Source organism: Periplaneta americana, chromosome 6 (genome assembly GCF_040183065.1).
Source record: "Periplaneta americana isolate PAMFEO1 chromosome 6, P.americana_PAMFEO1_priV1, whole genome shotgun sequence".
Classification (NCBI taxonomy): Eukaryota; Metazoa; Arthropoda; class Insecta; order Blattodea; family Blattidae; genus Periplaneta; species Periplaneta americana.
This window is the reverse complement of record NC_091122.1, coordinates 169,819,970-169,833,186: the sequence shown is the minus strand read 5'-3', so window position 1 is coordinate 169,833,186 and position 13,217 is coordinate 169,819,970. Positions and strand designations below refer to the sequence as shown.

At 37.0% G+C, this 13,217-nt stretch overlaps 1 protein-coding gene across 1 annotated transcript in view; it reads left to right on the top strand.

Annotated features, from left to right (window-relative positions):
• The window catches only part of Srp54k (signal recognition particle 54k), a 28,148-nt gene extending 20,769 nt beyond the window's left edge, over window positions 1–7,379 (top strand). The window contains exons 8-9 of the mRNA XM_069829509.1: window positions 4,432–4,698; window positions 6,711–7,379. Of these exons, the coding sequence (XP_069685610.1) occupies window positions 4,432–4,698; window positions 6,711–6,802 (359 nt within the window). The 3' untranslated portion in view covers window positions 6,803–7,379. The remainder of the gene's footprint in view (window positions 1–4,431; window positions 4,699–6,710) is intronic.
• The last annotated feature ends 5,838 nt before the right edge of the window (window positions 7,380–13,217 follow it).

Sequence of the window (13,217 nt, the reverse complement as noted above, 5' to 3'; positions counted from 1 at the left end):
TCAACATTACTACTTGGTATGCTTAGAACAAAACTAGCCAGTTTTTCCAAATTTATAACATTAACACGGTTTGATTTTAAACGGGTGAACACTAAAACCCATTCTTGACAAGCATTAATTAATACCAGTATGTATTCCAATGTGTTTATTATTGTTTTCATCATTTTATTAGGTAAATTTTGATTTAACTGTCTCTTTTGATAATATCATTATGTAAATCGTATATATATGTAATTACTTAAATCCGATTCAGTTGTATGTTCAACTATGTAAGCAAGTTTTAATTCTGGTTGAGTGTAAGAGAAGGTCCTACTGTCTTAACTCTGCCAGGTTATTATTATTATTATTATTATTATTATTATTATTATTATTATTATTATTATTATTATTACTCGGAAAACGTATTATGTGTCTTTCACATGTTAAATTTTATGTTACCTTGTTAACATGTTTCGGCCTGCTATTGGCCATCATCAGAACTGGTTGTTGCTGGTCTTGGCGCTTTTTGTTTTGTTTCCTGTGGGGATATGTTTGTGTAGTGTATTGTGGACAAAATGCGCCAAGACCAGCAACAACCAGTTCTGATGATGGCCAATAGCAGGCCGAAACATGTTAACAAGGTAACATAAAATTTAACATGTGAAAGACACATAATACGTTTTCCAAGTCATATAGTGTTAAAAGTTGTGTAATGAAGATGTACGAGGGGGATCCAGGAAATAACGACCGTTTTGTTGTAATAATTAAAAAAAAAAAAATATTTATTTGAAAAAACAAAGTCTGTTACATAACTGAAGCTTCCTTTACTTCTCTACATAATCACCACCTACATTTAAACATTTGTCATATCTGTTCACTAGCTTTAGAATTCCTGTGTTATACTCCTCTGCCGCCAGTTCATTAAGCCAGGTGTTCACTGTCTTCTTCAACTCTTCATCACTTCCAAAACGCGTACCACCCAGAAAGTCTTTCAGCTTAGTGAAAAGGTGAAAATCGCTAGGAGCAAGGTCTGGACTATAGGGCAGATGATCAAAGATTTCCCAACCGAATTGATCCAGCAATTCTCGAGTTGAAGCAGCAGTGTGCGGGCGGGCGTTGTCGTGAAGAAGCACAACTCCTCTCGAAAGCATTCCTCGCCTCTTGTTTTGGATGGCTCGCCATAGTTTTCGTAAAGTCTCACAATAACGATTTGCATTGATCGTAGTGCCTTTTGGCATGAAATCCAGCAAAAGAACACCTTTGCGATCCCAAAAGACAGTAGCCATGACTTTTTGTGTTGAGAGAGTCTGTTTGAATTTTCTCGGTTTCTTGGGTGATGAGGGATGATGCCACTGACATGATTGGCGCTTGGTCTCTGGGGTGTTGTGAGACACCCAGGTCTCATCACCAGTCACAATTTGATCAAGAAAGGCGTCTCCATCTGTGTGATATCGCATCAAGAATGTCAATGCTGAGGCCATTCTCTGAGTTTTGTGTTGGTCACTCAGTTGCCGTGGAACCCATCGTGCACAGATTTTGTGGTAGCCAAGATGTGCGACACAATTTCACCAAGCAAAGAACGAGAAATGTCAGTAAAGGCAATATGCAATTCGTCGAGTGATGTGCGCCTGTCTTGCAAGATTCTGTCGTTCACTTTAGTCTTCAGGTCTTCTGTAATAAGTGATGGGCGTCCGGGTCGAGTTTCATCGTGGACATTTGTTTGCCCATTGTTGAACATTTCGCACCATTTTCTCACATTTCTTTCATTCATTACAGTATCACCATACACTTCTTTCAATTGCCGGTAAATTTGTGCAGGTTTCAAATGTCGGGCATTCAAAAATCGAATCACACTCCTCACCTCACCTCACAGTCGGCGGGATTATCAATCACGTCGTTCATTTTGAAGTAACACAAAATGCACAATGGCGACTTGTTGCAACCAGTACTCACAACATTATGAGAACACATGTTAAGGAAGCCAGTTGACCTTCAAACAAGGAAGGGGAGTCAGCTGTGCGGCGGGTATGCGTGAACGGTCGTTATTTCCTGGATCCCCCTCGTATTATTATTACTTTCTATAAAGACTGCATATTTCAGTGCATCACTTGAACAACAGAACTCATCACATAAACAATCATCATTCACGGCAAAATCAAATATTTAGAATAATGATTTTTACATTATACAAAAATAAGGGAGAAAAGTGCTCAAAGAGAAGGAAAATACAGGCACTGGGAGACTATAAAAAATTAGGGAGATTCCAGGAAATATGGGAGGGTTGGCAACCCTTTTCCGCACCCGAATTGAGACATTTCTCATACCATGGGATCAAGAGATAGGTGTAGATGGCTGTCACACACTGGTTCTTTCTCAGGCAAGCAGACTTCTACGACACAGGGATAGAAAATTTGATCCCACGGTATGACAAATGTCTCATTTCCAGTGGACAGTATGTTGAAAAATAGTTTAACAATATCTATATCTGTTACAATAAATCTTTCCATGAAATTGTGCTTTCTTTCTTGGGTACTCTCGTAATTGCTCTCGAGTGGCCAAAATTTGTATAAACCCTTGTTTTGACATTATTAACATAGTGGAAGAAAAAAATTAACTTTTTTATTTTCTCCTATGCTAATGTTTACTTGTGAGCTATACCTGTGTTATAGATTACCAGGAAACAATTGGCATTCATACATTCCTCTCTGTAGATTAAAAACTCAGAAAAGTTTCATATCCATGGTTCAAGACTTAAAACAGAAAATCAATATCCCGAATTTAAAAGAAAACTTACAAATTAAACCAAACCCTTTAACTCTCTTAAATATAGAATATAATCTACATTTAACAGAAGAAATACTGAAATCAGAAGTAAACATTGGAATAATGAAGCAATTGTCTTTAGAGACAATTAATATTAGGTACCCTCCACAAAACTGGCTTCATTTATACACCGACGGATCCTTGATCTCCAGAGAACAAGGTGCCGGTGCAGGTGTTACGTGCTGTCTCTTCTCACTTTATAGATCTCTTGAATATGGAACAACAAGTTTTGATGGAGAAATCATTGCAATAAGTGAAAGTCTCAGAAATCTTCTATGTCGCATCAATAAATTTAAGAATGCAGTTATATTGTCAGACTCCAAAGCAGCTATTCTATCAATAGTCTCTAAACACACACCTTCATCTCAAACAGCAGAAATAACTAAAATGCTCTCTCAATTAATATCACTCAATAAAAGAATTATATTCCAATGGATACCATCTCATTGTGGAATCCTGGGAAACGAGAATGCAGATGCATTAGCAAAGAAGGGCAGCATTGCTACTTACAGACCTGTTACTAAATCTAGATATTACTCTGTGAAAAGATTTATTAAATCTAGATACTTAGACTTCAACAAACAAAATTTGATAACACAATCCCAAGGGAAAAAATGGAACTCTCTGCATCATAATCCACAGTTAATTCCCAATTTACCACGAAAATCGTCTGTAGCTGCATTTAGATTGGCAACAGGCCATGATTGTTTGGCCAAACACTTGCATAGAATTGGAATATATCAGTCCCCTAACTGCCCATTGTGCAACTCAAGCCAAGAAATGGATTCGGAACACCTCAAAGTCTGTGCTTCATTGGCTGACCATGATAATATCTTTGAAAAATATTGGAGTGCAAGAGGTCAAATGACTTTATTGTCAAACGCCTGGCATTAGAAAACAACAACAACATACCTGTTTTATTTTAAAGCGAGGACATGACAGTTAAGTGAGCTTGGAACTACAGCGCTATGTTGAATGTTGGCCAGCCTCATGGTCTAGTGGTCAGAGCTTCTGGCTATAGTTCATGAGGTCCCGGGTTCGATTCCCGGTTATAGCACAGGAATTTTTCCTTAAAGGGGATTATTCCTGTGTTCGTCCATGGTCTGGAATTTAGGTTAAGTTTAGATTTAAGACCTCTCCTGGCACCACATTATCATAATCATCCTATCACATCATCGGGGTAATGTAACTCCGCCTTCCAGGCGCCCCAACCTCAGAAGTGGGTTACAATTAAGCCACGGCCAGGAGAGAAGACCAGAAATGTCGAAAAGACAACCTGGTGGCATTGGATAAAAAAAAAATGTTGAATGTAATTATTGAATGTATAGTATTGGACTAATTATTCAGGTTAAATTTCCCTGGGAGTATTTCTTTGGGTGTATTGTTCCTGTGGGAAGGTTCCAAATCCCTACTGTATATCTTAGGAAGATTCAGACGTGAATGAACTGTCAGCATGCCTCTCAGGAGTGTCTCTATTGAGCCCCACCCCTCTACATCTACAATTGCACCACGAAAATGTTAATAAATGTCGTCGAGTTTGAATCTGACTATATCACATTCTTGTACTTTTCAACTTTTAACTCTGCATATTTTAACACGATTTTACCTTATATGTTTCTCTGCTTACAGAATTGGACAATAGAGATGGAGCAAAGCTCTTCACAAAACAGTCCGGGCGTATAATCAGAGTGGCCCAGGGTGCCGGTGTCACAGAGAAAGAAGTCAGGGACCTAATCTCACAATATACAAAGTTTGCAGCAGTAGTGAAAAAAATGGGTGGTATCAAGGGACTATTCAAGGGTGGAGACATGGCAAAGAACGTGAACCAAGCTCAAATGACGAAACTCAACCAACAGATGGCCAAGATGATGGACCCAAGAATCCTTCACCAAATGGGTATGTACGAAATCAGAGAAATATAAAAATAGGAGAGTGAATCATAATAAAACTGTATTGATAGTGCTTAATTTTCGTGGAAAGTTAGATAAAAATGAAATTAATATATAAAAGGTCATTAACGTAGTCTTCGGACTGATTTCCTAATTGGGATTCAGGTAATCCTGTGGCAAATTCTCGAACTGATCTGGTTGTCACCAGTTCCCTCTCCAATCACGTAGTTGATGCAATGTTGTTAAAATACTTTTTAAAAATACTTGTATGAACACAATTTTTGTAGGAATAAATTAATAATACCGTAGATAGTTTTAAAAATATTACGCATTGCATTTCGACCACAAAACTATTTTCTTAACATGTAGAGTTTCTGTGTTATTGATGGTTTCAAAATTATTGAGTTTCACTTTCAATATTGTAAAACTGCTATACTTCGTTTACTTGAAATAATAATTAATAATCTTGGATGCGACCGCCCATAGAGGGCCAAGGCTGACCAATCAACTGCTGGCCTCAGGTCCACAAACCTCAGCAGAGATGAATGATCATCCATCTAGTATGTGTGGTTAGCACAGTAATTCCCCTGGCCTTTATAGTTGGTTTGGAAAACCAGATTTTGCTACCTATCATAACTCCCAAAATTGATCATTGTTCTAGGTAGGCACTGATCCCATACTTACTTACTTACTGGCATTTAAGAAACCCGGAGGTTCATTGCCACCCTCACATAAGCCCGCCATTGGTCCCTATCCTGAGCAAGATTAATCCATTCTCTATCATCATATCCCACCTCCCTCAAATCCATTTTAATGTTATCTTCCCATCTACGTCTCGGCCTCCCTAAAGGTCTTTTTCACTCTGGCCCCCAACTAACACTCTATATGCATTTCTGGATTCGCCCATACGTGCCCCTCTCAAACGTCTGGATTTAATGTTCCTAATTATGTCAGGTGAAGAATACAATGCGTGCAGTTCTGTGTTGTGTAACTTTCTCCATTCTCCTGTAACTTCATCCCTCTTAGCCCCAAATATTTTCCTAAGCACCTTATTCTCAAAGACCCTTAATCTCTGTTCCGCTCTCAAAGTGAGAGTCCAAGTTTCACAACCATAAAGAGCAACCGGTAATATAACTGTTTTATAAATTCTAACTTTCAGATTTTTCGACAGGAGACTGGATGATAAGTTTCTCAACCAAATAATAACAGGCATTTCCCATATTTATTCTGTGTTTAATTTCCTCCCAAGTATCATTTATATTTGTTACTGTTGCTCCCAGATATTTGAACTTCTCCACTTCTTCAAAAGATAAATTTCCAATTTTTATATTTCCATTTCGTACAATATTCTCGTCACGAGACATAATCATATGCTTTGTCTTTTCGGGATTTACTTCCAAACCTATCTCTTTACTTGCTTCCAGTAAAATTCCAGTGTTTTCCCTAATCGTTTGTGGATTTTCTCCTAACATATTCACGTCATCTGCATAGACAAGCAGCTGATATAACCCGTTCAATTCCAAACCCTCTCTGTTATCCTGGACTTTCCTAATGGCATACTCTAGAGCAAAGTTAAAAAGTAAAGGTGATAGTGCATCTCCTTGCTTTAGCCCACAGTGAATTGGAAACGCATCTGACAGAAACTGACCTATAAAAACTCTGCTGTACGTTTCACTGAGACACATTTTAATTAATCGAATTAGTTTCTTGGGAATACCAAATTCAATAAGAATATCATACTGCGCAAAATTTAATGAGGAAATATGTTTCACCCATGAGGACTCGAACCAGCACTTATTATGTAACATGAGTCCAGGTATGATGCTACAACATGGGACTGAATCTTTTTCTGTGAGAAATTGAATGATACCTATATCTGAAAAAAATTATATAAGTTACAAGGCTTTATTGTATTCTGGTTCATAACACAGTATAATATTTAGTCATAATTACTTGAATTACCTAACATTCTTAGTTTTCAGGATGTGTTATATTAGGCTGTTCTGTCAATCTTTGCAGGTGGAATGTCGGGACTACAGAATATGATGAGGCAGCTACAGCAAGGAGCTGGAGGTCTAGGAAATCTCATGGGTTTTGGAGGAAAATCGTGAGCTTGTGTAATTCTTAACAGACATTAAGAACTGGAATAACCTTGCAGAGAACAATTTTATTAAATTCTCGCCAATATAAATAATTCTTGAGGTGCATTATGGATGTTCTGTACAGATCTTGTTAGTATGGCAAATTTTAAAGTGATAAATTTCGAAGCCACATCTGTGCACTGTTTGCGTACCTAAGTATTGGAGCTCTGTTGGGAGAACGAGTGAACTGTGGATAAATATAATTCTTTTAGTAACATTCTGGCAGTTGACATCTCTCATGAAAACTGTTGTAATTATTGAAGAATGGGTGACGTGTGTATGTATGCTGGTATGTATGTAATTGCACGTTAATTCTAGATTTGCAAGATGCAGGTTTGTCTTGTTTTAGTTTTCCCGAAATAATACTGGATTCTAATTTGTACAGTCTTCTTTGATGAGAGATTTGGCTCCAGAACAGAAGAGGGTGCTGTATAAATTGTTTTATTTGGAAAAGATGTACATAAATCATAAATGTAATTCTTTTTTAAAAGATAAATGCATATTATTGTTTTTGTAATAACTTTAATAAATGTATTTGGAGTGTTCACTTCATTATTTAATTGCAGTCCATGCTTGTGTGGCCAAGATTACGCTATAGAATGGTCAGACTGAGAACAGCATTAGTGCCTACTCTTAGACTCTTTCACAACCGGATCTTCATTTCTTTCACATACAATTAGCCCACACAATTTCTTTGCAATCTCACCTTGAAATAGTTCATTACATGATGAAGTAAATCTGAAGTTTGGTTACCAATAACTTCTTTAATTTCTGGACGTATATCCTGTTCTTCAACTTGCGATCAGATGGGATCAATTGTTCTATATCATCCATTACTAGGTTTAGGCCTGGAGGTATATATATTAGTGCTGGATAAAAAGTAATGGCAACAGTTCGATATTTCTGACATGGCTTTATTCACAGGGGTACAACATTTACGTACCTTCTATATAGTCGCCCCCCTTATTTATTACCTTTTGCCAAATGTTTGGAAGGCGTCGTACACCATCAGCGCGTCCATCTTGTTGATGTTCCGTATTGACCGCCCTATAGCACGGATAAGTTCATCTTTAGTATTGTACCGGGTCCCTCGCAGTGGTTCTTTCACTTTGACGAAGAGATCGTAATCGCATGGACTCATATCGGGTGAGTACTGTGGATGTTCCAGAATCTCCCATTGCCAGCGACGCAAGAGGTCCTTGACAGCAGCAGCGGTGTGACTCCTTGCATTATCATGAAGAATGATGGGATTCTGCACCACCAAGTATCGTCGTTTTCTCCTGAGGGCTGGATGAAGGTTGTGCTGCAGGAACCTGCAGTAGTAGTCCGCATTTGGCATCTGCCTTGGAGGTAGCGTGGTGCAGTATTACCCCATCAATGTCATACGCCACAATGAACATCACCTTCACAGCACTTTGTGTAGGGCGCACTTTCTTCGGACGAGAAGAACCTGGATGCTTCCATTCATTTGATTGACGTTTCAAGTTTAGTTGGTTCGTATGAGCGAGCCCAGGTTTCGTCCATAGCGACGATTCGTCCAAGAAAGTCGTCATCTTTCCTTTGGTACTGGTCCAACAAGGCCTGTGCGACTGCATAGCAGTGCCATTGTTAAACCTCGGAAATTTCATGGGGTATCCAATGCCCTGTGATTTTGCAGTAATCCGGAATGTCTTGCAGAATGTGGAGCACAGTTTTGTGACATACTCCAACTTCAGCTGCTACTCATGCGCAGTCCATCGGCGATCAGCATCCAACAGGGAAGCAAGGAGTTGAACTGTGTTGTCCTCCACGCGGGGTCGTCCTGTATGGAGGTTGTCCTGAACGACATCCCTACCTTCCTGGAATGCTTTAACCCATCGTGCCACTGTGCGATATGGCAATGCTGCATCGGCATATGCTTTCCGCAGTCCCTGAAAACATTCTTGTGCACTACGACCTCGTGTCACTTCAATTTTGATCCAGGAACATTGCTCTAGTTTTGTAAACATGGTCTTAGGGTGCTCGCACTATCCCTATGAAAGTCAACGTTCTACACACTGCAGTAGATTGACAGAGTACTGTCGCCGCTGGCTATACTAACTCATCTAACAGTCCTTGTTCATATCCACACAGCTGGCAGCTCTCGAACGCACCATCGTCACATGACAGCAGTGTTGCCATAACTTTTTATCCAACCTATGTACATTGACAAGTGAAAATGAAATATTATTTTGAAGTAATAATTTTTTCCTAATGTATTTAATTTGGCCTTTAAATTCGTGTTAAGATTCAATTACATGAAATGGAGTTGTGGATCATGGTAACAACACCTCCAACCCCTCTATCTTCACGAAACAGATTAAAAATTTTGTAGTCAGCAAATTTGTAAAATTTTAAAATATCAGCAATCTGAAAAGATTCTTGTATGCATATTATAGAAGGCTTTTTGTCTTGAATATCTTGCTTTAATAAATCCATTTGCAACATATTTGCAACCAAGACCTCTTTAAGTGATATCTCTATCCAACGCTTTTGCTTCAGTAAAGTCTCATTTTACAAACCTATGGATCAACAATTGGCTCTCTTCTGACAAAGGAAAAATTTTACAGTCTGTACAAAAGAAACCAAATGACCTGGGAATGTACAAAAACTTGCCCAGACATGTTCAAACATTTTTAACAAGAGCCAGAACAGGTCAAATTGTCACTCAATTGTACCTACACCGATTTCAGATTTCTGATAATCCTACTTGTCTGTGGTGTAATAATCATAATGAAGATCTGGAACACATTCTTCTATACTGTCCATCCACAAACCACAAAAGAAGTAAATTAAAATCATCAGTACCAGTTGCAGAAGAGACAGCCCTGCAGTATATATTGACTACACCCCACCTCTGGCTACTAGCAACAGGCATCTATAATGAACACCGATCAAAATACCCCTCATTTCTCGTGAAAAACAACAACTGAATAGACTACAGTGGACTTTATGTTGTCAGCAAACAGCTGGATACATTAGGAAGATTGATTTTCGTATCCTGTTCTTCAAATCCCAGATAGATTCTTTTTTTGTTAGTCTTTTTGCAGATATACTATTCAGTAATGATTTTTCTAAGATAATGTTTGCTCCTTTCTTTGCTAAGGTATAGGCTTTCTCATTCCCTTTTATTCATACGTGGGAGGATACCCACTGGAGATAGATCTGTTTACCTCAGCTGGTTAGCTGTTATTTTAGTATCCTAGTTTTTTTTATGGTTTCCAAGCTGGAGTGGTTATTTGCCGCTATAGTATTGCTGATGTATAACTGCTTTATTAAATGCCTGAGGTCTGTGTCAAGAGGGCTATAATAGAAGAGAGGGGCTCATAAGCTGGATTAACCATATCTGTCATGAAGCTTCTCGCAGCCATGAGTGGAGCACCATATGCACAAAAAATGGCGGGAATTTCAGATGACTTCCCTGCACAAAAAATAGCGGAAATTTGAAAAGACTTCTGTGCACCTTCCCGTTATATTAATATGTACATCAATGTTTGAAATGTTACCATTCCTATTACAATTTTGACTTTTTTTCTTCCCTTCTTTTGTAAAAAGAAAAACTTCAGCCAGAACCATAAGCATTTACAGAACGTGATATCCCAGAAAGTAGAGGTAGGAAAAAGGCTGTGAAATTTGAAATGATTTAGACATGACCAACCAAATCTGTTCTGTTAGAATGCATCATATTTATTTACTAACAATATTTTATTTTGTACATAAACATACAAAGATCTTTATTGCAATTAATTGTTTGCCGTTTCCAGTAACATATGATTTATAATGGTGCACGTGGCTAGGAAAATGTACCAATATATCAAATTAGTTTTACGTAATAACATTGGTATATGAGAGACTGCCTGTGAAACCCCACCTCATGTCGGCAAATATCAATTTTATGTTTTTTACTGCATTAGAAAAGAAAATGTTGAACATTTTAAACAAAAAATTATGTTCCTACGACAAAAATTACATTTTTTATTGAATTTTGAAAACTTTACTTTCAAAATAGGCATTTTGAGTAAATTGCATTTAAAGTGGAACTTACAAAACTGGATGCTAATATAACATGTTTCGACAATGTTCGCATCCTTGAAGTCGTATTTTATAATATATGTATAATATATCGATCGTCCAGTTCAAAAGTGCGATAGCTAAAAAATTGTCATTTTTTAGTTATTTATACTACTGAAAGCCCCTTTCGGAGCTCTTTCCGATTCAGTATTGAGATAAGTCATATTTACAACCAAAAAGAAAAAAAAAACGAAATAAACTGCTTTAGAAGTAATTATAACTATGGACTTTACTAATTCATTATTAATACATTTAGAAATGTATTAATAATGAACTGGAAGATTGTGACATACTCGTCCTGAATACTGACTCATTTCTAATTGTCGTGGTTATGAACCAGAAATCTGTTCCTTTATAGGTGATTCATTTGAAACTTTCAACTGAAGATATCTCAAAACTTGTTTTTTTGAGTTGTCGCACTTTTGAACCAGATGATCGATATGTAGTTCATGAAATAATATAAGAGATCTCAAAATCGATTTTTTTGTCCTGATTTGTTTTATTTTGCTCTACTGAAAAATTATGTCTGTCGACTTAAGGTGAGATTTTCCAGGTAGCCTCACATATACAGGATGGGTCAAAATTATGTTATCACGCAAATGGTAGAAATATACTATTCATCAAAATGTGATAAATAATTTACATGACGGTCTCAAATTGAAGAGATAATCAATAGACAATAGTTAATCGATGACAAAAGTTCGATGTAAGATATATTTGGTGTATGCTTAATAAAAAATATAATAAATTTAATAAATACATATTTATAACATTTGAGTGGTAACATAATTTTGGCTCACTCTATATTCTAATGAAAATTCACTTTTCACTATCTATTTTGAAGAAATATTTTGTGGGGTGACTACTCCTATTTTTGCAATCAGGATAATCTCATTTACTAGTTTAGCCATTGCAGTGTAACAGATATAAATAATAATTCTGTAACTAAAATTCAAAAAGTTCAAAATGTCTTCCTTAAAATGTATTTACAGGACTAACAATTTAAAACAAGAGCACGCATGTTAATTCTCAATTTCCAGGACTAAATTCAGTGGTGGAATGTTGGTAAGAAATTATGTTAGCACTCTCAATGGAGGCTACTTAGAGTTAAAAGTGATTAACAGGAAAAAAATTGGATTGAACCCCTCTCTTCTATTATAGCCCTCTTGGGCTGTATATCAGTTTTTGAAGTGCTATATGCACAACTTTAATTTCAGCGTCAAAATTTATTTTGTTTTAACCAACTGGTAATGGGGAAAAAACTTTAGAATGTATGCCTGCTCTTTCTTTTTCATCTTTGTAGGATCCATCAATGTATATTCTGAGCCATTCATTGGAGTATCTTTCTTCTGTTATTTTTTTTTTTGTTATCTGTTTCAACTCCTCATCATTACTTCTCTTTTTTTAACATCTTCTATTAGAGATAGATTTATGTTGAATGTCTGAAAATCAATTGGATTTGGTGCTAAACAGACGGGTTCAATTATTGGAGGTATGTTGAATATTGACATTTTCAGATGCTTTTACCATTCACTGCAATAGCTCTCTCATTATACATCTTGATTACACAACTTTTAACACTATATCACTTCGGAAAACGTATTATTTGTCTTTCTTGTGTTAAATTTTATATTATCTCGTTAACATGTTTCAGCCTGCTATCGGCCATCTTCAGAACTGGTGGTTGCTGATCTTGGCGCCTTTTGTTTGTGTTTCCTGTGTGGGTGTGTTTGTGTAGTGTAATGTGGAGTCAAAGAGTGTGTTCTGAAATTGAGTTGTGTGTTGAGAATTTCATTTGGATGTGTTTTTGTGTGTCTGTATATTTCCTTTTGTGAAATGGATTCGGAACACCTCAAAATCTGTGCTTCAGTGGCTGACCTTGATAATATCTTTGAAAAATATTGGAGTGCAAGAGGTCAAATGACTCTGTCAAACGTCTGGCATTAGAAAACAACAACAACAACATATTTCCTATTGTTCTAGTGTGTTTAGTTTCATTTCAAACATGTTACAAAGAACACATCACAAATGCTAGCCACACCTACAGAGACATCAACACAGACATGGAAATTCTACACATCCAACCAAAAAGCCAGAAACTAAATACAATAGAACAATACGAAATATACAGACACTCAAAAACACATCCAAATGAAATTCTCTACGCACAATTCAATTTCAGAACACACACACTCTTTGACTCCACATTTCACTACACAAACACCTCACACAGGAAACACAAACAAAAGACGCCAAGACCAGCAACAACCAGTTCTGAAGATGGCCGATAGCAGGC